Source organism: Excalfactoria chinensis, chromosome 3, assembly GCF_039878825.1.
Source record: "Excalfactoria chinensis isolate bCotChi1 chromosome 3, bCotChi1.hap2, whole genome shotgun sequence".
Lineage (NCBI taxonomy): Eukaryota > Metazoa > Chordata > Aves > Galliformes > Phasianidae > Excalfactoria > Excalfactoria chinensis.
This window is the reverse complement of record NC_092827.1, coordinates 65,606,548-65,630,149: the sequence shown is the minus strand read 5'-3', so window position 1 is coordinate 65,630,149 and position 23,602 is coordinate 65,606,548. Positions and strand designations below refer to the sequence as shown.

Genomic DNA, 23,602 nt, shown 5'->3' with positions numbered 1-23,602 from the left:
GCCCCGGCTGCAAGCGGGTACAGCCGCGTTGCTCCATCTCTTCCGCGCCCCAGCGGGCGTAACCAGGCGTCACCCACCGGACCGGTCCCCAACACCTCCCTTAGTGGCAGGGTGCGGATCGACGGCGTCGCTAACCAATCAGAGATCGCTCCGAGAGCAAATCCCGCCCACTGCCTGCCCGGTTCCACCAATCCGCTCACGCGGCGGAGCGGGCGGACGTGAGCGAGGATGGGGAAGCGCCGCGCGAGGTGTCCGCGTGCCGCCACTCCACGTGGGCGCCCCCGCTGGGGAAGGGCGGGACGGGACCCACATGGCCCCGCCCCCCCGCATGGCCCCGCCCCTACCTCTGCTCCCCCGGCCGGGTACCGGGGGGGGGGGTGAGCCCGGCGTTGAGCGCTGCCGGTTGGGGTGGCATCGCTCTCGGCTCGGCACGCGTCGGATGCGGTCCCAGACGGAACGGCGGAGCCCCGGGGGCATCCCGCGGTGAGTGCGGGGGTCCCGCGTCTCCACCGCCTGGAGTTCCATCTGGCGGCACAGGGGACAAAGGACGGAGCCCGAGAGCGGGGCGGCCTCGGTGCGTGCTGAGGGCGGGCAGGGAGCCCCGCGGGCTGCCCCGAGCGCTGGGTCGGTGCTGCCGCTGTGAGCCCGTCCCGGTGGCTGCGCGGAGGGAGCTTCGGAACGCAGCCGGCTGTGGCTGGAGCTGCTGGGCTCCGGCTGTCCCGCGTTGAGCTGCGGAGGTGCCGGGTCCTGACAATAAGCACCTAAAAACCCCAGGGGTTACCGTGAGAGAAAGTAACACGGGTGTATCTCCTGGTGCTGGTCACCTTTGCTGGCTTTCAGGAGTTCGTTTGTTCAGGTGTTTTGAAGATCTTTTCTGTCTAGTTCCTGGAAAGCTCGGAGCGGCTGCAGAATGCCGTGGCCTCGCTGTGCTGTGCTGGTTGTTTTTGGCTCTAATTGAGATATGCTCTCAGTCAGGCACGCTGCCTGCTGCATCAGTGATGCCGGGGCTCTCGGGGCTCTGCCTGGGCCCACGGACCTCAGATTGGGGTGACCCAGCAGGGGGAAAAGGTGTTTTACTCATACCCCTTTCCCTTCCCTTTTAAAGGTGAAGATAAGCATAAGCAGAACAGGTCTCCATCAGACACTGTGTGATGCAGTTCTGTGGTTGCCGGGCTGTTAGTCCAGTTCAAGGCAATGTAAATGACTTGCGTGCCTGCTGTGCTCTGGGGTTACGCTGCTTCTTTTCCTACAGGAATTCTCTTGCTGCTCCTGGGGGTGTTTGGCAGTGGCACCTTAATTCTTAGAGACTGAGCATGGAAAAGGTGCGGGCCAGACCCAAAGTCCTCGGATTTAGAAGGAGCTGCTCCTTGGAGAACATCAGGAGGGGGATCTTCTCTTTAAGGAACTCCTTGCTCTTGCTTCTCTATTTACTTATTTTTCTCTTACTCTCTTTTTGCAAAACTCAGCATCACTGCAAAAAGGAGCCGTTCTCTATAAGGATGTTTGTCCTCATTCTGTTCCTTTTTTTGGGCTGTGCCTTCCTGTTTCCCCATCTTTTTAGCTGAAGGTAGCTGCTGGCAGCAGTGTGTGTGGGCCCCGAAATGGCATTTGCTGCTACAGGCCCTGTTTGTGAGGTTGGCATTAGTTCTGTCAAAGTATGGGCAGATCGGCGATTTCACGCTTGTAACAGAAGCAGGCTGTGTTCCAGACTGAGCTTTCTCTCTCCACTCTGGAACTTCCTCTATTTCACATGTTCAGAGCAGAGTATTGATTTAAGACAAGCTGCGCTTTTCGGGGAGGGAAAAAGTTAGGAACAGGTGGATACAGAAGCTGACTGGTTGGTGTGGATGTTCAGATTTGGATACGAGTGCCATGAGATGAGCAGTGGACTTTCTCTCCTTTGGAGAAGTAAGCTGTTCTTTAATTACCCAGTTCTTGCTGGTTCAAAGGGTTACTTACGCATTATATTGGTAAAAGCATGTCTGTTCTTATCCATCTTGCAGGTCTGGGTATTACCTCTGAACCTATAGTGATGCCTTTGTTTCTCTTAAATAGCCCATAGTGTGTTTACTTCTAGAAGTGATATAAAATCGTGGTTGGTTGGTTTGTTTTTGACAGCTCTGCAGAGTATTTCGGGTGGCTTGATTCCAGTTCAGCCCAGCTTGAAATATAGAAAGTCCACCACAGTGGAACTATTTCTGCAAAGACGGTCTTGCAGAAGAATGTTCTCAGCTATCTTGAGTTTGACTAAATGTGAGTTGAAACAATAGATTAAGCAGGTATTTAATAAACTGACTTGTGAGAATCGCTGTTTGTTAGCCTTGATAGACTTTGAAGGAGAAATATGTTCCCATTTAGAGAATTAGCTGATAGGCTTTTGGGTTATTGAGACCTCACCTGTTTTCAATTAGCATGACAGAGAAACACGCTTTTCTCTTGAGTCTCTGGTAGAGAGATCAGGTCTTGCTATTCCGTGCTCTCACTGTGCTTCCTAAACATCCCAACAGCTGCAGGAGCAGGGAACAAGCCTCGCTCTCCCTTATTATAAAGACCTTGCTGCAGCTCTCCACCTGTGCTTTACTTCTCTTGTTTCACCTACATACAAAAGGCAAGCAGTCTTTCATAAATAAAGGTTGCACTACTTGGCAGAGGTGCTCAGGGAGAGCACCAAAGCGAAGTACCTTCTGTTTCTCCCCTTCACACTGAGGCAGCAGACTCTGCCTGGTACTGTCTGTACTGCACTCTGGGCTGCCTGTGTATGCGTGCCTGTGAGTTAGCTTTCTGTACCCATCTTTCTCCAAAGGGACGTGTCCTTGTGTTTGAGTGTGGGCAAGCTTTTGGTGAGACTGAACGGTTGCTGAAGCAATTTGCTTTGCTTAACCTTAGAAGGATTCATGTGATGCTGCCTTGGTCACTCAGCTGAAAGAACAGAGCTCTGCACTTCCATGTAAGCTTCCTTTGCAGAAGCTTCATGCGTTGTGTCCTGGACACTGAAGCTCTTTCACATGCTTTGCCATATTTCACTGGTTCATTCTCATGCTTCTGCATTTGCCTAAGCCAGTTGATTCCTTCACATAGTACTTAATCATAAACACTAATTCACATGTGTGGTTTACAAAGCCCGAGGAAGTCCTGTGACTGTTAATCAGTAAAAGGACCCCAGCTGTAGATTGTGCAGAAATAAACAAATTCACTGTAATAAGAAACTTCACACTGGTAGTCAGACATGATGAGGAAATGCTGTATTTGCATTCCCAATCAATGAGCAGGCAGGATCAGCTCAACTATCGCTGTTTCTAATGTTGACAGCAGAAAGTCTTCCCAGGAACATGGCATGCTGAAAAAGAGATGCGTGTTCTCACTGCAGACATTTAATGTTCAAAGGATGTATATTGCAAAGTTTTGCACGTTTCAATTAATGCACTTTAAAAGACTGCTTACCTTTGTGCACAGAAACTCAAAGGCGTATGTGGACTTGGAAGTGATGGAAAAACTTAGTCCCTCATGAGAGGGAATTTATCCCTTTTGCCCGGAGGCTGTAATGCTCATTGTTTCTTTCAAAGACTTCTGAATTTAGTTCTGTTTTTGGGGAAGGATTAAGCCCAGGTGATTCACTCTGAGCTCTCTTCATGGGATATAAAGTGCTAAAGTGCTTTTTTCGTCCCAGGGGCAGCCAGATAGAAACATGGCAGCCTCCCTCATGGTCCTGCCCTCACAGCCTCCTCACCTCCACACTACACGAGCATGCATGTCCTTCGGTGCTTTGCCTTCAGCTGAGACTTTTTCTTCTCCTTGAAGGCTGTTTTGCAGGTCTCAATGTGTGTAACAAAAATGTGTGTTTTGGCTTCCAAAGAACGCTGCATCACCACTGAGTAAGAGTCATCCCCTAACTCAGAGCAGGAGTAGGGCAGCCCACAAAGTGGCACACCACCGTGATCACAGGTTTGGAATAGGTGTCATGGGAATTCTAGGGGAGCCCTTCTTCCTGAGCACACTGGCCATGTTGTGGGAGAGGCAGAGCAAAGCAGAAGAGTTACAAACCCAAGAGAGCACTTCATGCTGTAGTACTCACTTGTGATGCTTAACTTTAGGCAGGAAAACTTCACAGCATGCAGGTGGAGTGTGGGCAGTCATGCCCAACTAAGAGCTGTGTCTAATCCTGCAATAGGACTACAAACAAAGCGTTTTCCTCTCTATTGTTAAAGCTCGGTGTCATTGGAGAGTGCTGTTTGTACAGAGGGAAAAGGATGTTAGTTGGCATCTAAGACTAATATTCAGCAACTTCCCTATCTGTCCCCGAAGTTGTGTGGTGAGAATGAACTCTGCCAGGGCTCTGTTGCCCTGGAATTCTTGGAGGCACCTCTTATATCTTATCTCTAAGGTCCCTTCCAACTATCTCTAAGGTCCCTTCCAACTCGCACGATACTGTGATATTGCTCCTTTTGAAAGTCCCAGAAGTGAGAGCTGGGCCCGCATCCTATCCATGCAAGGGTGCTGTGCTCAGATGTAACAGATACAAAACGCCTGCTGAAGTTTGCGTCTCCTTAGTCTATGAACCAGTTGCCAATCATTTCTGCTGACAGTGTTGCATCTTTCTTGTGGCCAAACTGCACCTATTCTGGGATCTTGTCTTTTGGAGCACCCAGGGAAAATTCTGTCATCTCATCGGTTAGTCGAGAGAGTTGTATGGGGACTCAGGTTGTTGAGAAGGGCCAATACATGCTATTGTTACACCCTTGTTCAGCCTGGAGAAGAAAAGGCTGCGGGGTGACCTCATTGCAAGCCTTCCAGTAACTAAAGGAAGCCTGCAAACAGCAGGGGAGTCAACTGCTTACAAGGGTAGGTAATGGCAGAACAAGGAGAAATGGTTTTAAGTTGAAGGAGGGAAGATTTAGGTTGGATATCAGGGGGAAGGACTTCACAGGGAGTGGTGAGGTGTTGGAACAGGCTGCCCAGATAGGTTGTGGATGCCCCGTCCGTGGAGGTGTTCAAGGCCTGGTTGGATGGAGCCCTGGGCAGCCTGGTCTAGTATTAGATATGAAAGTTTGCAGCCCTGCCTGTGACAAGGGGATTGGAACTTGATGATCCTTGAGGTCCCTTCTGACCCAAACCATTCTGTGATTCTTTACTTATTTAGGCTTTTTATTACGCTGTTCACTAGATATTACTAGTGTCTTACACTGTACCTTCTTTACAGTGAAGACATAGGTGAGGGTGGTTCTCAGTTTTAAGGCTGTGCTTTATCATCAGGTTGGGGCAATGTGAGCGTGTGTTGCTGCACAAAGGTAGGCTTCTTTCCTGCTGTCTGCCTGCTTTGCTGCACAGCTGGCTTGATTAGAACTACCTAAGCTGATTGTGGAATGGCTGTCTAAGAGACCAGTTGTCTTAGGAGCATAAGACATCAGCAGAAAACATGAAGAATAGTTAGCATTTCTGAGCAGTTCCTGACAGAACTCCGTAGGGCCAGTCTGCTATGGTTTCATTGGGAATGTGCTCAGTATTCGTTTTTGTCAGTGGTAGCAAAACCAGCTTTCCCAAGATACTTTACTGTAATAAACCTTCAAAAGCATGCTTTCAGGTTGTGTTCCTAGATGTTTTTGAGAGAAGCACATAATTACCTGTTCTCTTTCTTCTTGATGATTGAATTTTGTTCTGCTTTGCTGCTTAGGGTTGGTGAGCGATTATTTCACCCATTTGTTTTTATCCCCTTGAGGTGTGCTTGTGGCAGTCCCAGGAGGCTGAAATCAGGATTAGGACCTAATTCCAAGAGGGCTGTGGTCTGATATAAAATAGGGTTATGCAGTTTAAAACTGAATCCCAATTCAAGTGCATGGGCTGGTTTGTATAGGTGCTGTTTGGGGACCTGAAGTTACGAAGTGCAAGAAGTAGCTACTTCTAACTTTTTTCCCCTCGCTAACTGAGACCAGAAAGTAAGGTGGATTTCAAACTTGCCCATGGAAATGCAACAACCAATCCCATCTCCAAAGGACTCTTTTGCTCCTAATGCTGTTGGTAAATCCACCAATTCCTGTTTTCACTAAATGAATGTTGTAGCCCTGCTCTGCTGCTGGGCAGCTTGTGGGACCGTGGGTAGAGGAGCAGAAGATTAGGGTTCTTACTAATTAGTTTTTACAGCCGTGTTTGAGCTGTTTAATCAGAGTAGTGTTGAAATTAATGGCAGGCTTATTGTCCAAAGCTCTGGTACACGTGTATTTAGGTAGAATAAAATAAACAGTGCTAAATAAACTCCAGGCACTTAAAAAGATGCCTGACCTGATACCAGAAGAGTAGGAATAAAAAGCATCTTTGACTGTTTCACTGAGAGGCCTTCGACTAAACAATTACATCTCAAAATGGACTTCTCTGGGAGCAAAATCATGGCGCGATGTTATTTAAAAACACAAACCAAAACAAACAAACAAAAGCCAACTAAAACCCAAACAAACTGTCCCAGAGGCCAGTGATTGACTTGAGCTTTTATTAATTCATCTGCAGTGCATTTGCCGGAGCTTTTAGGGTTTAATTGAGGTTAAGAGGTTGGAATCTGTGGTAAACAAAAGAATGGCATATGGGCAGTCTGAAATTGTGTATGTTTAAGTAAGAGCATTCCTTCTGGCCACTTGTTTTGGTTGGGCAGTTATTCTTGGCTTGTGTGTGTGTGTGCGTATGTGTGTGTGTTCAGTATAAGCGTGCAGTGCTAGCAAGTTAATGATTCATTAAGTTTTATCACATTCTAGCATACCTCTGAAGAAGAGAAAGCTGATCTAGGTTTGTGTTTGACCTCCCCCTTCAGATTAAGGACATCGCTTCTTTAACCTCTTACCTGCTGCAGGGTTGAAGAGCTGGTTTGTTTTAAAACACTGAAAAAAACATCTCTCCGTCCTTTCATGGGATCACAGAATTGCAGGGGCTGGAAGGGAACTCAGGAGACCATCTAGCCCAGCCCCCTGCTAACACAGGTTCCCTTTCTTACTTCCCATCTCCCTCAATCTACAGTTGTCCATTTCAATTTTTAGGAGAACAAAGTGAGTGTGAATGGGATGAGCCTTTTATGAGCCTTGATTAACAGGGTATGAGGAAATAGGGTTCAGTTTCTCGAGTCATCCACAGAGGGGAAAAAAAAGGCAGTTTATTCTTATTGTTACTTTTTTGCCCTTTCTGACTTGTGTTACAGGCTGTGTGAATGTTTGTTTGTGGATGTAATCTCCCCTTGTGAGTAGGGACATGGGCCATAGTGCAGTGGTTTGACAATCGAAACAAACCTACTTACGATGGAAAGCCTGAGCTCATAACTCTGAGGTCCTTATACCATCCATAAAGTTTATGGAGCGTATGACATCAGATGACAATAAAAAGTGACCTATCACCCTCAAGTCATTCTATAGACATCTGGTATTTATATGTAGCTGTTCACAGTGTGCAGCCTGGAACCCAGGAGAGCTCATTGGTATAATTATATTGATAAGAGGATGAATGAGAGGTTTTCTCCAAATATCTCTTTGCCTGGAAGCTTTGACCTCTTCTCATCTGGGAAGTCAAATGTGTCTTTTCTGTGTGCTTATAATTTAGAGCAACCTTCCTTTTAAAGATCCTAATTCCTGTTTATTAATTTTCTTCAAAGACTGAATTAGTAATAACTTTGTCCTTTAATGGCACTCCCTCCTTTATTAATACAGTAAATGTAAGTGTTGTGTGCTTTGCTCTCATAGGAGGAAAGAACATATACAACACTTCCTAATAACACGATGTCTTATATCCCAGCTCAAGCAAGGGAGGAGGTACACGGAGCAGCTTTTGCAGTTGTAGAAGGACACTTACAGCTCTTGTACTTGGTTTAAAAACAATGCAGAAAACATGTAACATCGGAGCAGGCTGTGCAGTGAAACAGCAGAAAGGTGGCAACAGGTAGCTGTGGGAAGTGCTGTGTAACCTCCTGTTGCAATGGGAAGAAGTTATGTGCTGTTGTGCTTCTGTGCACGAGTTCAGTTTCCCTCTTGTGTTTCTGTGGTTATTGTAGTTTCAGCTCTAAGTTGCTTGTTCACCTCCCAGGCTGCTGCATTTTCGATGCTATTCCAGCAGCTTTTTCCCCAAAACTGAAGGCTTCCCAACTGTGCTGCATAGGTTTGGCCCTTGGGAGGAGGCAAAAAATATGGAGTGGTGGCTCAGCCTTGGGAACTGATGAGTTTACTTGGGTACGAGGGCAGTGGTTTCCCAGACAGCAGGGCTGGGTGGAAGGGATCCTGGTTCAGATGAAGTGCTCTGTGCTGACAGCTTGTCAAAATCCTTCACTTCAGGTGGCATCAAGGAGATGTCCCAGCTGAAGGAGGTGGCACTCCCTCTTGCTTATGGGCTTTTTTCAGGCAGTAGCCTGTGGTGTCATCTGTCTCATTGCTTACGTACATCTCAGTCTTGTTTTGGGTTCATCGTTCTAAGGAGATCTGATTGTTTTATGGCACTCTGTTCTGCCTTGCAGTCTATGTAAAGGCAGTCTCTGCCCAGTTTGTGCCACGATGCCATGAGTAACATTGGCAGTGACCTTGTAAAATGGGTGAGTCGGGTGCCACTGAGACTTGCCCTCTCAGCACAGCGCAGCCAACCTCAACAAGCAGTGGGGCAGAGCTGCAATATCAAGGCCCCACAGCAGCCTCACTGACACTCTCCCCTTCCCAGCAGGTGCGTGGGATGAAGGGAGCCTGACGCCCATCCACAGCGGAGAGGAGACAGCGGGTGCTGCTGGCGGGGCCACACGGAGCTGCCCGCCATGAGCCGGGTGCTGCTGTCCAGCAGGATGCACCCCGAAGGTCGCAGCGTCTGTGTTTTCCTGCCTGACCGGGAGCAGCTCAGCCTGACTGTGGGGGTGAGTGTCTCTCAAGGGATGCTGGGAGGCCTCTCTCTAGGCTGGGGCTGGCTTTGTTTGCTGCTGTTTTTCCTCTCAAAGCCTAGTCTGCTGACCCAAAGGCTATTAGCCAGCTTAGTGTAATTGGCGCTCCATTTTCTAATTGGGTGGTTTCAAAACATTAGTAGAGTTACTCAAAACTTCTGAGATGGAGGTAGCCTCTGTTCTTTTTCTGCTGTTATTTTGTTGGGGTTATTTTAAGCGCCCACAGTGTTTTTTCCACAATTAATAAAACAGAGATTTTTTTTTTTTCATATTGAACCTGAAATGCCCTGATGATTTAGCAAACACACCTTATAATGACCATTTACACTAGTGTTTCAGCTATTTCTGCTTTGAGAGCCTGTCAGCAACTTTCAAAGACTCCAGAGCAGAGCAAACAACCTCTGAGGCTTTTTTTCCCTTCTTTCGAGTACTTGTACACACTGACCACAGCTAAGTCACTTCATTTCTTTGATCGGCTCTTCAAATACTGGAGTGCATGTGCAGGAGTGCTGGCAGAGCCCTGCAAGCTGCCTGCTCGGCACAACCCCATGCCCACTGCAGTGCTCATGGGCTCCTTGCATAATGCTGCTCACTCCTCAGCCTGTGAGAAACAACCGACAGCAGCACTTCAGCTACAGCTGTGTGCAGGTGTTTGCCTGTGTGCTGGTGAGATATATCCTTTTGGTTTTATTGGCTCTCCCATGGGATGGGGACAGAGGGAAGACAGGTGAGGCGAGCTGTTCTAAGCACTCAGCTTAAAACATGGCACGTGTGCTAATCTTCAAAATCCATGTAGGAATTCTCCTGCCTGTTATGCCTAAATGTGGCATCGTTAACGGAAAGTTCTACAAGGGCTAGTCAGAACGAGACTTGAGTTGCAAAACCTGGGGCTCTCTACTTTCAGATCAGCTGTTCAAATTCAGCCCAGCTACCTCCTAAAAGACTTCTGCAGTCTTATTGGTTTTGTGCAAGTCACAACATGAGAATTTAATTAACCTCCTAGAGGCAGGTGCAAAGGCCAGTGATAATGGTCTGTTGAGACTGACCCTAAATCTCACCTTTTTATAGCTTTTATCAGCAAGGCTAATGATGCGAGATAGCAAACCCTGCCCTGCCTCTCTTGAAGTGTAGACTTGCATACAGAAGTGCAGGCAGGGCTGATGGCATTGCCATTTGGTTTGGCTCAGTGTTAAATGAGCAGAGGGTCAAGCAGAGATGCCCAAAGCCCTTTCTGGTCTCACTGCTCCACCTTTGCTCCCTGTCTGGCATTTTAACTGTGGTATCACACATCTGGCTGAGTGTTGTCCCAAGATCATATGATAGATGTGGGGCTGTCCTAGCTCCAGGGTCTTTGGGCAGTGTCCCACTGCAGCAGGAGGTTCCATACCCAGTCTTGGGCAGGCAGCCCAAGTCTATGTTTAAAATGCAATTGTGAGTTGCCCTGGGCTGCAGCAGCTTAATAAAGCATAAGGGAATGGCCTTTCACACTTGAGTACTGTGGGCATGGAGGAAAGGCAGCATGTCCTTGTTCACACCTGCCTTCCTGCAGCTCCTGCAAAGAGCTAAGGGTCTTTGAATATCCCTTTCTCTGGCAGGAGCTGTGGCACCAGATCCATCCATAGACCTTTTAAGACATTTTCTCTTCTCGCTTCAGCTGTTTCATGCTTCAGTGGCCATAAAGTTGCAAAAATAGATATGCGGAGATACCTGGGTGTGAAAGAGAATATCTGCTTGGGTCAAAACGCAAGTTCTCAAAACACGGTTGTGTCCTAATTGCATAGAGAGTGAAATATGACCTCTTACAACTGGGCAAGTCACCAAACCCAGCTTTTCATTTGGCTTCATTCTTTACCACAACGCCCCTTCAAAACAACAACAAAAATCAGGATTTTGCAGCTGGAGAGATCTTCTAAAGGGAACATCAAGGCAATTTTCCAGTAGTATTAGTAGAACACAAATTTAATTAGCACAGCCACAGATGATTGCCTGTGCATTTATTAGAATAATAATGTCATTACTTAATGTTTCCAAAGCCTTTTAACCTCCTCAATGTGGAATGCAAATACTAAATAAGCTTGGAGTTCAGTGAGGTAGGTAGGAATCGTTATCCTTCCAGCAGAATAAATTATAGATCCTTTCCCTGATAAGAAAAGGGTTTATGTGCATAATTCCTTTCTCCTCCTCTCATACAAATTCCATCCTTCCAGATAAGAATTTTCCTATGTGTTTTGTGTGGGCACATGTAGATGGAAGCCTGTTCTTTAAGATGGATTCTTTGTGTGCCCTTCACAGATATTGATGCTGAAGGGAGAAAAGTGGGAGACATTCTGAAGTTTCTTCATCCCTCATCAGATCTGTATTAATTTTGGCGCCCACCGTGGGGGTTGTATTGGCTGATTTGAGGGAATGATGAGAATGAACACTGTTCTCTGTGTATTGTCTATGACTTTCATCAAAGATCTGGAGCAGGATCCATTTTGATCAATTTTCTTTACCTCCCAGTGTGCTGGCTTACCTCTTTTTGAACTCACTGGTCAGTACCAACTGGATTTTGTGACTGTCTCAATAAAATTTCTGAGAAGTTTCTTCAATGATAGCAACTGAAAAAGGGATAGAGATCCAGGCTAGTGAGAGTCAGACTGCTTCCTGAGAGGAGCGGGACAGCCAGCTACTCTGCCAATGCTTACGTGTCTCAGAAGTGCCCCCAGTTGTTGCTTGTTGCCTAGCTGGCAGAGGAGAGGTGGGAATGTGAACAGAAACTTGGGAAGAGAGAAAGTCTTGCTTAGTCCGATGTGATTAGGGGCAGCAGGCATAGGTCTGAAGTCTCCCAGTTATTCTGTGAGCAGCAGAGCTGGTGCTTTAAAGCATATGGACCACTAAAATAGAAATGGGTGACCAGCATGTATGAATAATTGCATGTAGAATGACTCTGGAGTAGCACGTATAACCTGGAACATGATTTTATTTTTGGGTTGCTTCACACTATGAAAGTTTCTTCACACTTTAGTCCAGTCTGAGGTGGAACAAAGCTGAGTATCAGGCTCTGTCAGAGGAAGGAATGATGCATAGTGTGTTTGGAATGGAATCTGGCATACAAACCATGTGCAAGGGGAGGAAAGGCCAAACAGAACCACAAAACAAATGGAAAATTCAAAAGGAAATATTGATTGTTCTAACAGGGGAATGTAGGAGGAGGAAACAGAGATTGCAAGTGTTATCAGTATTGCATAGCTATGCAGTTTGGGAGTAAAACTGGATGCAGTAGGAAAATGCCAAAAGGAGAATGGACAAGGTGGTAGATCACATACCTGCTTTGCAAGAAACCTCTTTACATTTCTGCTTTCGAAGTAGATGTTACAAAATGTTGAAGTGTTCAGTTCATGGAAATAAGCATCTTCCAGCAGGTTTTTCTTCCTTTAGGTGTGAAAGTATGTCACAAAATATACTTATTTGTTTAGCTTTTACACAGTCCTGTGCTAATAGTGACTGATGTATGTGCATAATCATTCCAGCTACAGGTAGGTCACCTAGTCCTTCCCCACAGAGCTTGCTTTCTTGAGAAAGGAGGCAGATTTCGATGCCAGTTACAACTTCAGGTTGTTGGCAGCTGAACAAGTACAGCTTTTAGGTGTGAGATCACACCTCTCCTAAAGTTTGTGTTGCACACATATTGGCATAGTGCAGGTTTTCAAAGCTTTGAGTGAAGCGTTAGTGAGTGGCTGATTGGTGGTGCATTGTCAAGAATCAAAAACAAAGCAAGCAAACAAAAAACGTCAGTGACCCCATTTCCCATTGTCCTTGTCTAGTGACATGGTACATCCTGGGGCAGGGAGGAGAGTGGAACCTGCTTCTGTGCAGCATGGCATACCAACCCTAAAAGGGCTTGAGGAATTATGGTGGCAGTTAATTTGGTGATGATTACACTGCAGAGAAGTTCAGAGATAGACTCCTGCCCTGTTTTCTTTGCTTCCTACCTCAGAATGGCAGCTTCTGGTGCTGCTACTTGGCACTGCCCAGCATTGGCACAGAACAGCTGAGATTGTGGCTGGTTTCACAGCAGCTGGCTGCACCCCAGGCAGCACTTTGGTTGTGTGTTGCAGTACTGTTCTGCTCTCTGCAGCTGTTCTGGCTCAGAACTCCTCCCACGTCTCTTGAGGGTTAGGGATTTTGTGGGATTTTGCTAGTCTGTTGAGTTGTGCTCCTGAGGTGGTGTGATGGAGAGAGGGAAATAAGGCTATAAGCGAGAGGACGCTTAATGGGGAGCTTTCCAGTCACTGTACGCATACTTTCTTTGTGCAAGCAGCCCATATCACCACTTTGCTAAAGGAGCTTGTGCTGAACAAGTCTCCATTTGGCAAGAAAATAGGAAGAAGCTCATAGGCAATTGGTGACAGCTTCTGAAAATGCAGATGTTAATTGTTGTGTGACCAGAAGTCAGTGGCAGACAGAATAAGCTGTTCAGCATGGAGTAGAGAGCAAGCTTGTCTGTACCCCACAAGGCATTTCAGGTAAATGCAGGAATGCAGTCTTGGCTTTCTTTGTATACTTTTGTTTTTAGTTCCCTTGAATGAAAGCTTCGTTGTTTCTCTTCACCTCTGAGAAAACATTTATACAAGAGAGCAGTGTTTTGATTGCTGTGTTTACAAACTTCTTCCATGAGAACACCTGCCAGTAGCACTGCACAAAACTAGCACTCCAGAATTCTCCTTATGCAACAATGCCAATAAATAGGAGATTTGAATTCACATCTGACAGAGCTGTGTCCCTTCGCAGCGTGAAGGTACAAAAGTAACACATTGATAATTTTTCTACGATGATGATACTGAAAACAAATCTTGTTCTTTGGGAGTTCTTCAGCTTTGGGATCTAAAAATGTATTGGCCTACGCAAGGAAGGAGAATTGGTCCATTCAGGTGTGTGAGCCATGTGTAACGTTGGATCGGTTGTTTCTTTCAGGTCAAAGCCACCGGACAGGAGCTCTTTCAGCAAGTTTGTGATTTAGTGAAGATTAAAGAGCCTCACTTCTTTGGCCTCAGCATTGTTAAAAGTAAGCAAACTCAGTGCACAGAACAAATGACTTGGCAAACTTCCACAGACCAGCTTGTGTGTATTTACAGTGTGTGCATATATACACAGTGGCCATGCCTGTGGGGAATTTGATTGTAATAAGGTCACAAAGTATGTAGATTATGCACAGCCTTCTCAGAGCTCTTTTGATCTTTGGTATGTGGGCAGACAAATTAGGAGAAGGGGGCCTTTTTGTTCTCTTCCTTTGTTCTTATGTTCTACCTCTTTGTGGAGTTTTCTTTCTCCCCTGTAGCTAACTTGCTAGCCAACATATTTGTCACCGTATGAGTTCAAAACTGTCAGTAGTTGGACAGGAGGTGAATTTTAAAAGGAATTTGGGGCTGGGAATGTTATTTATGTTCTGAAATCCCATGCAAAGAATGGTGAAGAATGGGGAGAGGAAACTTAAATGGTTTGAGGGGACTGAATACATGAGGAGTAGGAAAATTGTGTTTTGAAATATCATCTGGGAAATACAAAATGTCTTAGTACATGAACTGAAGTCCAGTCTCCTGTATCTTGGTGCTGACCAGGTGATAGCGTAAGATGATACCTTAAACTTAAAGGAGCAAACCGATAGGAGATATTACATTTCTAGGACAGTGTGCATCAACACCTCCCAGCCTCGTAGAAAACAGTAATGAATCTGTTGACTTCTCCCTCTGAAGTTTTTCTCAGATGTTTCACTATTTACTGCAGCATCTCTGTACGTTATCAATGAAATAACTATAAATCCTACATGAGGTTTATTTTGCCTGCTTATGAGTATGTGGGAGAAAGTTGTCTTAAGTTTTCTCATCTCATTTTCCTTCTGTTCTTTCTCTAAAACCTTTTTCATTTTTCTGAACATAGCACTGAAGCTAAGATGGGAGTAAGCTGTTTATCTCCCTAATGTTTGGAGAAGTCTCCAGGAGGTTCCATCGACATAACTAAACCAGTAGCTGACAAACATATCTGTGGATTTAAACCAGCACAGTTCTTTATTCTCCTTCCAGTGAGGAAGAGCTGAATACTCCAATTCAACTAGGTTAATAAAGCAATGCTACTTACAGTTCAAAAGTATATTGCCTGTAGCTTTAAACACAATCTTCACTTCCTCCACAAAAATATTCATCCTTTTTAGATCAACTAATTATTTGATAAATGACAAGTAGCCTGAATGGGACCTTTCCTTTTGTTCTGTTTTCCTCGCTGTTCTTCACTCTTACTTGCTGTAGCTGTTTCTAAAGCTGCTTGGATGAAGGCTGTGTGTGTGCTCACCTTGACACCTCCTCCACTGTGACGAGTGTCAAGATTTTGGATGAGGAAGAGAATCTTTTTGTAACTTTGCTTAAGAAATTGTCTGGATTTTGGGTACCAGACAACAGGAGGGAGGGAAGCATCAGGAGTCATTTTCTCAGCATGAATGGCCACAGCCACTAGGAAAGTTGCAGCTCACTCTTGAGACTGGGGGCAAACCTGGCCTGTGTGCTGCTGCTCTCTTCTGTTACCTGCCTTCTGTCCTTATTTGGAGCTGCAGCAGTCTTTCATTTGCTGTTCACAAACTTGATTTCTTCCCCCTTACCTGTTCTGGCCAACAAATACATCTCTTGCTGATGGTGGTAGCTGAGGTCTTGCTTCCACTGCAGTTGTGGTGCTCTCCATCTCTGGGCTTTGGGAGGTAACCTTTGAGTCACCCTAGGTCAGTTTTTCTGGGAGTTTTGGTTTTATCTCCAGAAAGGGAGGTAGCCTGTCTGGGTCATGGGCAGGCCTGGCTATGTTTTGCATTGTCCAGGGTTGTCATGTGAGTAAAGTCTAGTGCCTTTGCCAGGCAGAGATTGTGTGCTTACTGCAGTTAGTGTGTGGAAGATTTGCTGCTGGTTTATGTGGACTAGGTATCCAAAAACTAGAGAGGAAACCTCTGCATTTCATAGCAGAGCATATTCCTTTTCTACATCACATTTTTACCTTCTGGTTCTGCAGTCCTAAAATGCCATCTTTAAGAAACAATTGCCCTATTTCAGGAAGGACATGTTTCACAGATCTAGTGTGTATTTATTTTTGACAATCTGAGACTGCCACATGCAGAACAAGATATTCTAATCCACCTGCATCCATTACCTTGCTGTTAATTTGCCAACAAAACCCTGTCTGTCAGTGGGGGCAAGAAAATGAAAATTATGGCATTTCTGCTGAACTGTAACCAATCACACTGGGTGGATTATCTGGATTAGGAACCCATTTGACCTGCAGACATTGAACAGATACACTAATGCTCAGTTGGTCTCATAGTAAGTATGTGTGTGAGGGGGAAAAGTTGGGCTCCTTAATCATAAACAGAAGTTTAATCCCCATGTGTGGCAAAAATGAAAATAGCACTACTAAGCACTGTGCAAACAATAATTGCTGTGAGATCTAAGCTCTAGGTCTTGGAGCATGTCTTCCAGCATTCCTTGCTTAAAGGATAAGAGAATTTGGGGCTCTCCTTAATTTCCAACTGTTAGAAATCCTGAGAACAAGCTTCAGGATTTATGGCAACAGTAATGGTGAGAGGACAGGATTTTTCACTGCTGTTGCTCTTTTGACTTTCTTTTTCCCCTTCAACACTGAAAGCACTTCAGACAACTACAAAGGGGAAGAAAGACCTATGCATTTGTATGAAGAATTTTATCTGTCTGAAAATTATATTCAGGAGAGTGTTAATGCAAAGCAACACCAGCATGTGGCTTGGGATGTGTTGCTTTTCAAGTTCTGTCACAGGTCATCGAGCAGGCTATACCTTATGTTCTGCTGCTCCTTAAGTGCATTTTTTTTCTTGTAATTTGTTCTGTGATGACCCTGCAGTCCTTCCAGGTCTGTGCTTGCTCCATAGGTTTGCATTATAGTACCCAGCAGCTGGGTCTTATATTGCAGCTCCTCATACAGGGTCAGTCTTATCTGGTGCCCTGCAAGTTTTCCCTACTGTTATCAGAATGTGTATGCAGCAACACAGTTCAATCTTCTAAAGCAAAACTGTTTGTCAGCAGACAGAGAGCAGGCAGGTCTCCTTTGTTTTTGTAACCCAAATCTCTGCAGTCCTAAGTCTTGGGATTCTTCTAGGATCAAACCTTGCTCAACCCAAGCGGATAGAAACCTTTGACAGGGAAGAAGCAAGTGTTCAGCTCTTGGACACTGCCTCTGTTTCTGTTGGTGTGCTCATACCAGTTTGTCAGGTTGGCTTTCTTATAAAACCAAATCCCTCTGCTTCAGCTCCCTTGCCTCGAGGGTCATCCTTCAGTTATTGCAGCCTTGGCTGCTCACTTTGCCAGACCTGGGTAAGAATAGCTCCCAGTCCTCCTTACTTGTGTGCTTAGCAGGGAGCTTGGCGGTTAACCTTGTCAGGACTTCTGTGTCCACAGGTAACTCTTCTGCTCTAGTGTATCCTTCAATACTAAAGTTTGTAGGCAAAAGAGTCTACGGCGTTGTACATTGCATTATGTGAGTATCTGTTATAGCAAACTGTCCCTTAAGAAGGCAGGTGATAACAGAATTTTTCCAAGATACCCTCAGGTGATTTCTACACCCCAGTCCTTCCCTGCTACTCCTGATTCTACCACTTTTCCCTCAGATATATGCAGGGATAGTTGTATTTCATTTCTGAGTTGCTCCCGTATCCTAAACAAAGAAGATACAGTTTACTATAACGACTTCAGTACCTCAATCAAGAGTTGCTTACAAAGCAGAGAAAATATGTTCAGAAATATGCAACCTACGCAAACTTGCAGGTGGGTCAGGTCTTCAGAACTTAATATAATGCCTTCTGGAAGTACTTGTATGGTCTTTACCCAGGACAGCATTCTTTGACCGACACCTGATGTCAGTTTTTCCTCTTTACCATCAGTGCGCCATCCTGTAAGATGCTCTCCTGTCTGAGGACTGCAAACAGTATGTTTTCTCCTGGATGAGGAATGCTGGGAATGGTTCTGAAGCTCTTCTTGTGCAGAAGGATCCTCTGCCAACAGTCCAGAGAGTTTTGCCTGGGCATGCCTTGTTGCTAGCTTGAAGATGCTAACACAAAATACCTGCAGTATTATGTGCTCATTGTCAGGAATGACTGGGCCATGATCTCAGAAGTTCCCGTCAGCCAAACTTCTTTGTGCTTCTTAATGTTGCCTCCCTTTATTTTCCTGTCCATCTCAGTTAAGGGACTGCTGCTACCTCTTTGCTGTATTCCCAGCCCTTATCCTTGTTCCTTTCTGCTTTTCTGCTTTTAGAGTAACAGCGAATCACAGTTCATTTGACTGTACATTAGAGCCAGAATTGTCCACTCCAGTTTTTTGTGTAGTGTCGATAATGCATGTTTTACATCCACATAATTAATTCATTAGAATTGTCATTTTATTCTGGTCAGAGATCTGGCCCATTTTTTTTTATTATTTTTTTACTTGCAACAGTTCATGTCCTGTATTTTCTTAAGTATGTTAAATGTGCTAAGCTAATTTTGCAGTCAGTGTACTTGAATGTTTGCATTTCTGGTGACTATGAATTTGATGTGAGATTGTTACAGCGCAGTTTTTTCATTTAATCTGAGGGTACTTGAAAGCTGTAGTTGAGGGAAATATCTAAGTTGTGCTGCTGTAAACTCATTGACCAGATAGGAAACTTGTAAGGGAAGGCAGTGTGATGTATCTTTAAGCTCACTACCAGTGCTGAGAGAGTGAGGAATGCAGTGTCAGTGACTGCTAGTGGATATTTGCGTGTTGGCATGCATGCATGCTTCCAAGCCAGCTTCTTTGGTTGTTGCCATTCATGTGAGGCCAGCAAAGCAAGGGCACTTCATACATGCTGATCATTCAGCCCTGGTTGGATCCACAGGTCAGACAAGCTCTTCCCTGGAAGGGTGACCATCTGTGTATTTCTGTATGATACCTTACAGCACTGCTTTGAGAGACACTGCAATCCCACGTCCTCATTTCTGTTAGAGAGAAGCTTGTTTTCAAGCCAGAAACAGTTTCAGCATCACACAAAGATCTCTTAAGTTTCACTACTAATCCAGTTTAAGGAAAAAACCCACAACCCATCTAGTGCTGGGGAGGGAAATGCCTCTTTGTTTTTGCAGAGGGAGGCTTACACTGCAGGTTGACATTCCAGCAATATTAACTTCATTAAAGCAGGAATGCAGTGCAGCATTCTTGCAGGGAGGGAGGAGCAGGAGGATGCTTGGTTGAGGAGGAGCAGGAACCATCAGGAAGAGCTTAGGGTGTCCTCCTCCCTTAGCCTGGTCTCTTATTGGGGTTTGTGTGCAGACCCCACTAGTGACCTGAAGTTCTCATGCTTAGTGTCTGGATCCTCCTGGGGTTATGTCTCTAACCTAATTAATAAGACAGATAAGCAGGGACTGTGGGATATGAGTAACACGTAGCTGTACTACTAGGTCTTCTGGCAGCCTTTTCAAGGCAGCATTACTTGATCTTAATGGACTTAGAAGCATGGGTGGTTTGGGCCAACACACCTCTCTCAGCTGCCCTGCCACGAGTGCTCCACAGATGGCTGCGGAGTAGCTCACTGCTCTTTGGAAACCTGCTGTAATGTCAGCCTGTGTCATTTCTCCATTCATTTGGCTGTAATCTTCTATTGGAAACAGTTCACTTCTTTTCTTCCTCCTTTTTTGTTTGACATCAGAAATAAAAAGCCGAAACCTGGAAGTCTGGGTGGATCTTTGGGTCAGAGGAGTGGTTGTGAAGTTTTTTCTTCCATCTTTTCCCCCCAACTTTCATGTTTCTCATGAACGAAGTCTTCAATTTGAGACTTATGTCACTTGTAATAACAGTTTTCTGGTCAAGAATGTGGAGTAGATTGACTAGTCAGGTGAATGTGCTCAGTTGGCGTTACCACTGAAGGACCCATCAAATCTCGTTTTATGACTCTTGAGAAGGCTTGAGAAAAAATTCATTGGCTGAGTTGTTTGTATTTGATAATTGGCAAGTAGCCCTACAAAACGCTGGCTTTGAAAGCAGCACAATGCTCTTTCAAGATGATGCGCTGCTCAGACTGGCTCTTGTTCTTGCTCCCTTTTGCCCAGGTGGAGAACAAACCTCAGTTCTTCGAAGTAGGTCAGGTTTTCCTTCCTTTTATCCATCCTTTTGCTCTATGAAAGAGGTTAAGTGTGAGTAGGAGACACCCAACTTTTTGAAGAGAACATTTGGATTTGATCCCCCTCTCCATTCCACAGAATTACATTCATATGTAGAAGATTAAACCTGTCAAATACCTCTCCCTGTCTGCTTGTTTATATCATTCTGGACCATGTTGTAACACGACAGAAAAGTGGAAGTTTGGATGGGCTTACTTGTTTAATAAAATTACCACATTACACTGATAGCCTGGTCATCTTGGTAAGGTGATATTTGCTTTCTGTAAGTGACTCATAAGGGAAGGATTCGGCATTTGTGGCAGTTTAGGAAATTCCAGCTCAGCATCTGAGGCACAGCCAAGCTTCCTTCATGCTCTCTGGAGCAGTGTGTGCACTGAGTCCTGCCGTCCTTTCTTTTCCCTGTCTCTGTCTATTCCCTGGTCATCTTTTGTTTTCATGTGTATTTGCTGGAAACAACCAGTAGAGCCATCTTAGTACTTCGTGAATAAGAATTTCTGCTTCTTTAACATTAAATGCTTTTCTGTCTTGCCTTCCTTCCAGACAATGAATATGTTTTCATAGACCTGGAGCAGAAGCTTAGCAAATACTTCTCAAAGGAATGGAAGAAAGAAACCAGCAAAGTAAGACAGGAGTTTAATTTTGGAAACTACTGTCCTGGAATGCCTGGTCCTGTTGATTAAACTAGGGTGACTGTGGATGAGTTCTAGTTAAATAAAAAACATAAAATGTTTTTTGTTTGTTTTTTAAAGTAAACATTTGATGACCGGGAAGTTGCTTTTGGCATTAGATGTGCACAGCGTGCCATGCATAGTGAGATGAATCTGACCAGCAAAGATTTTGAGCTCCTCATGTGAAAAAAATTACCTGTATAAATATTAGAAGCGAGTGCCAAAGATGGAAAGATGAGAGAATGAGCTAATGAGACAAGATGTTCCTTTCGCTCCCCCCCTCCCCTCCTGTTTAAACAAGACTGTAAGTCTGAAAGGAAAGCTGCAGTGAAAACAACAGATATCTTACTGGCTTTCTACTAATAGACATCTCAAATGTGAAGCAGACATTGATGTCTCCCTTTGGTCTGTGGCTGTAAGGAGCGGTGAATAACTAACCCTTATTCCTGCCAAACAAGAGGCAAGGAGTTAATACTGGTCTGGTGCACCTCAGCCTCAGGCAGTACAGCCTGGCTGAGCAGCTCCCGCAGCAGCGCGTGTCCCTGCTGTATGATGTGGCGTGGAGCAGAGATAAGTGGTTAATTCTAGGTGTGTGCTGGACAGACTGCAGCGGTGCGAGCATGCCTGCTGCGTGCCTGATGCGCTGGGGAAGGGTTTGTTAAACTTGCTGTGTTCAGCACTGATGTGTTCAGGGTGCTGCCAGGTGCTGAGCTAGGTAACTTTGAGCCAGGCTGGGCATTCCAAGACTATACTCTGGCTATTTTATCTAGCTTATCGTCTCTCAGCCAAACTCTTCTGCTCCCACTAGGGTATTTTGCCATTCTGCCTGTCTAAATGTTTTATTATGCCTCATCTGTGTGAGCCCTGCTGATAGTCAGACCCTCCCCAGAATCGCTAAAGGGCTACGTTTGGCAAATGAAAAGAATTATGGGGTGCAAGCTTGAGGTGAAGGGGATGTTGAAAGGCAGTAAGAGAAATTTTGGATGCTGAATGTTATCTCACATGTCTTCTGTCTTTGCTCTAGGGAACAGAGAAATTCATCCCTCCTTTTGTTGCATTCTTTAGAGTACAATACTACGTAGAAAATGGAAGGGTAATAAGGTAAGTTCTTTTCTGTGGTAGTAATTGTGTTTCTTGTATCTTTATTAACATTTCTTTAAAAATATCATCTTGTGGAGGTTTTTCCTCTTGGTGTCTGTATGTTGAACAGTCTCTCACTTGCATCTTTTGGTTGTATGAAAGGCGTCAGATGAACATACCAAAACCAGCTATTTAGACTCCAAAGCGCGTGCTAATAATTTTAGTTCAGGTTTTTGTAGCTGTGCAGTGCTCTGTGCAGTGTTCTCCTGGAAATAGACTTTCGTAAACAGACAAAAGAAATGACTTCATAAGTTAGAGAGTTTTGCATTTGAGTGCGACCCATTCACGTGGAATATGGGCTGCCCTCAAAACACAGCCAGCCTCACTGCATGGTACAGAACAAAGGATGAGGTAGTTGGAAATGAACAACTGACAGAGTTGATTTGCATCAGCACTGCTGGCGTGGCTGTGACCCCAGGGCAAGCCAAGAGCTGGGATCATTCCAGTAGATTAAAATCTTTACTTAATTTTTGGCATTTGTTCTCATCTTAAACAAAGACTTTTTTTTTTCCACTGCTTCCCCCACCCCCCTGTTCTCTTTTTTTGGATGCAGGAGAGTCTCTCCTCTGGAGTCTGTTTGACTGTTAGGTGTCCTTTGTTTAGTTTTACTAAACTGAAGGGATTCAATAACGCTTTCCCACCCTGTGTATGCATCCCTTAGCATCACAAGCTAATTTCTCTTGTACTAGTCATTTAATTGGAGGAGTTTGTGGAACAGTGCAGGGGCACTCAAACATACGTGCTTTTACGTGTAGACTGTATTGTCCAGCACTTTATCTATACATACATATCAGCAGCATGCTTCCCTTGAGCTCTTACAAAGTGTGTGTACATTATAAGTTGTCCACATGCCTTATCAGACTATCCCTATTTAGCAGCCTAAGGAAGAAGACCAAAACAAGCCCAGGGCTCTTGCATCTTTTGATCTACCTTGCAGGGAATTAGCTGTTGAAAAGCACCTTGAGCCTTAGGCAAGGTGAAATGAAAAAGCAGTGCCAGGTTTAGAGGGGAAAGGAGGGCAGGTGTGCAAGAAACAGGACTGGAATTCAAGGGAGATGATTCTCTTGACTGCTATAGGCTTCCCAGAGTAACAGAAATGCTTGATGTTGTCAGTCTCCAAACAGGTGTGATACGATTTTTCTTTCATCTACCCCCTGCCCTACCTTCTTAGATCTCATGCTTCTCAAGACAGAGGCTATTCTTTCCCGTGTTTACACAATTCCTGTGAGAGAAGACCTTCATCTTGGCTTGGGGTTTCCCCACATGCACTTAAATGTATCATGGTGGCATCACACACATCAGGGATCCCTTTTCTCCCAAGGAAGATGTGTTTGAGAGGCTCTGTATGAGCCTGACATTTCTTCTCTTCCTTACACAGACCTGCCTTTGTGTCTTTCAGTGATAAGGTGGCAAGGCAGTTCTACTACTGCCATCTCAAAGAGCAAGTACTTATGTCTCGGTGCAACCACAAAGAAGAAATCTACTTTCTGCTGGCTGCCTACAGTTTACAGGCAGACTTGGGAAACTACAGGGAGGAGGTCCATACTGGGAAATATTTTGAACCTCAGGCATATTTCCCACAGTGGGTAAGTTTGAGGGAATCTTTCTGTCAATACTGTGCATGCAGCAGGAGCTATGTTATGCTGGTACCTAATTGCAGCCATACAGCTTCCCCAGCTTACATTATGATGATCAGGCAGAGTGACAGTGTCACCCTGAATTCCCTTCAGGAGT

General features: G+C 45.1%; 1 protein-coding gene across 2 annotated transcripts in view; it reads left to right on the top strand.

Moving 5' to 3' along the window:
• Positions 1–352: 352 nt before the first annotated feature.
• Positions 353–23,602, top strand: part of FRMD1 (FERM domain containing 1) — a 34,576-nt gene continuing 11,326 nt past the window's right edge. The window contains exons 1-6 of one of the 2 annotated variants that reach the window (XM_072332070.1): positions 353–483; positions 8,671–8,857; positions 13,838–13,928; positions 20,601–20,680; positions 21,753–21,829; positions 23,268–23,454. In XM_072332070.1, coding sequence (XP_072188171.1) covers positions 8,762–8,857; positions 13,838–13,928; positions 20,601–20,680; positions 21,753–21,829; positions 23,268–23,454 — 531 coding nt within the window. In that variant the 5' untranslated portion in view covers positions 353–483; positions 8,671–8,761. The remainder of the gene's footprint in view (positions 484–8,670; positions 8,858–13,837; positions 13,929–20,600; positions 20,681–21,752; positions 21,830–23,267; positions 23,455–23,602) is intronic. The other variant, XM_072332069.1, reaches the window with a different exon arrangement.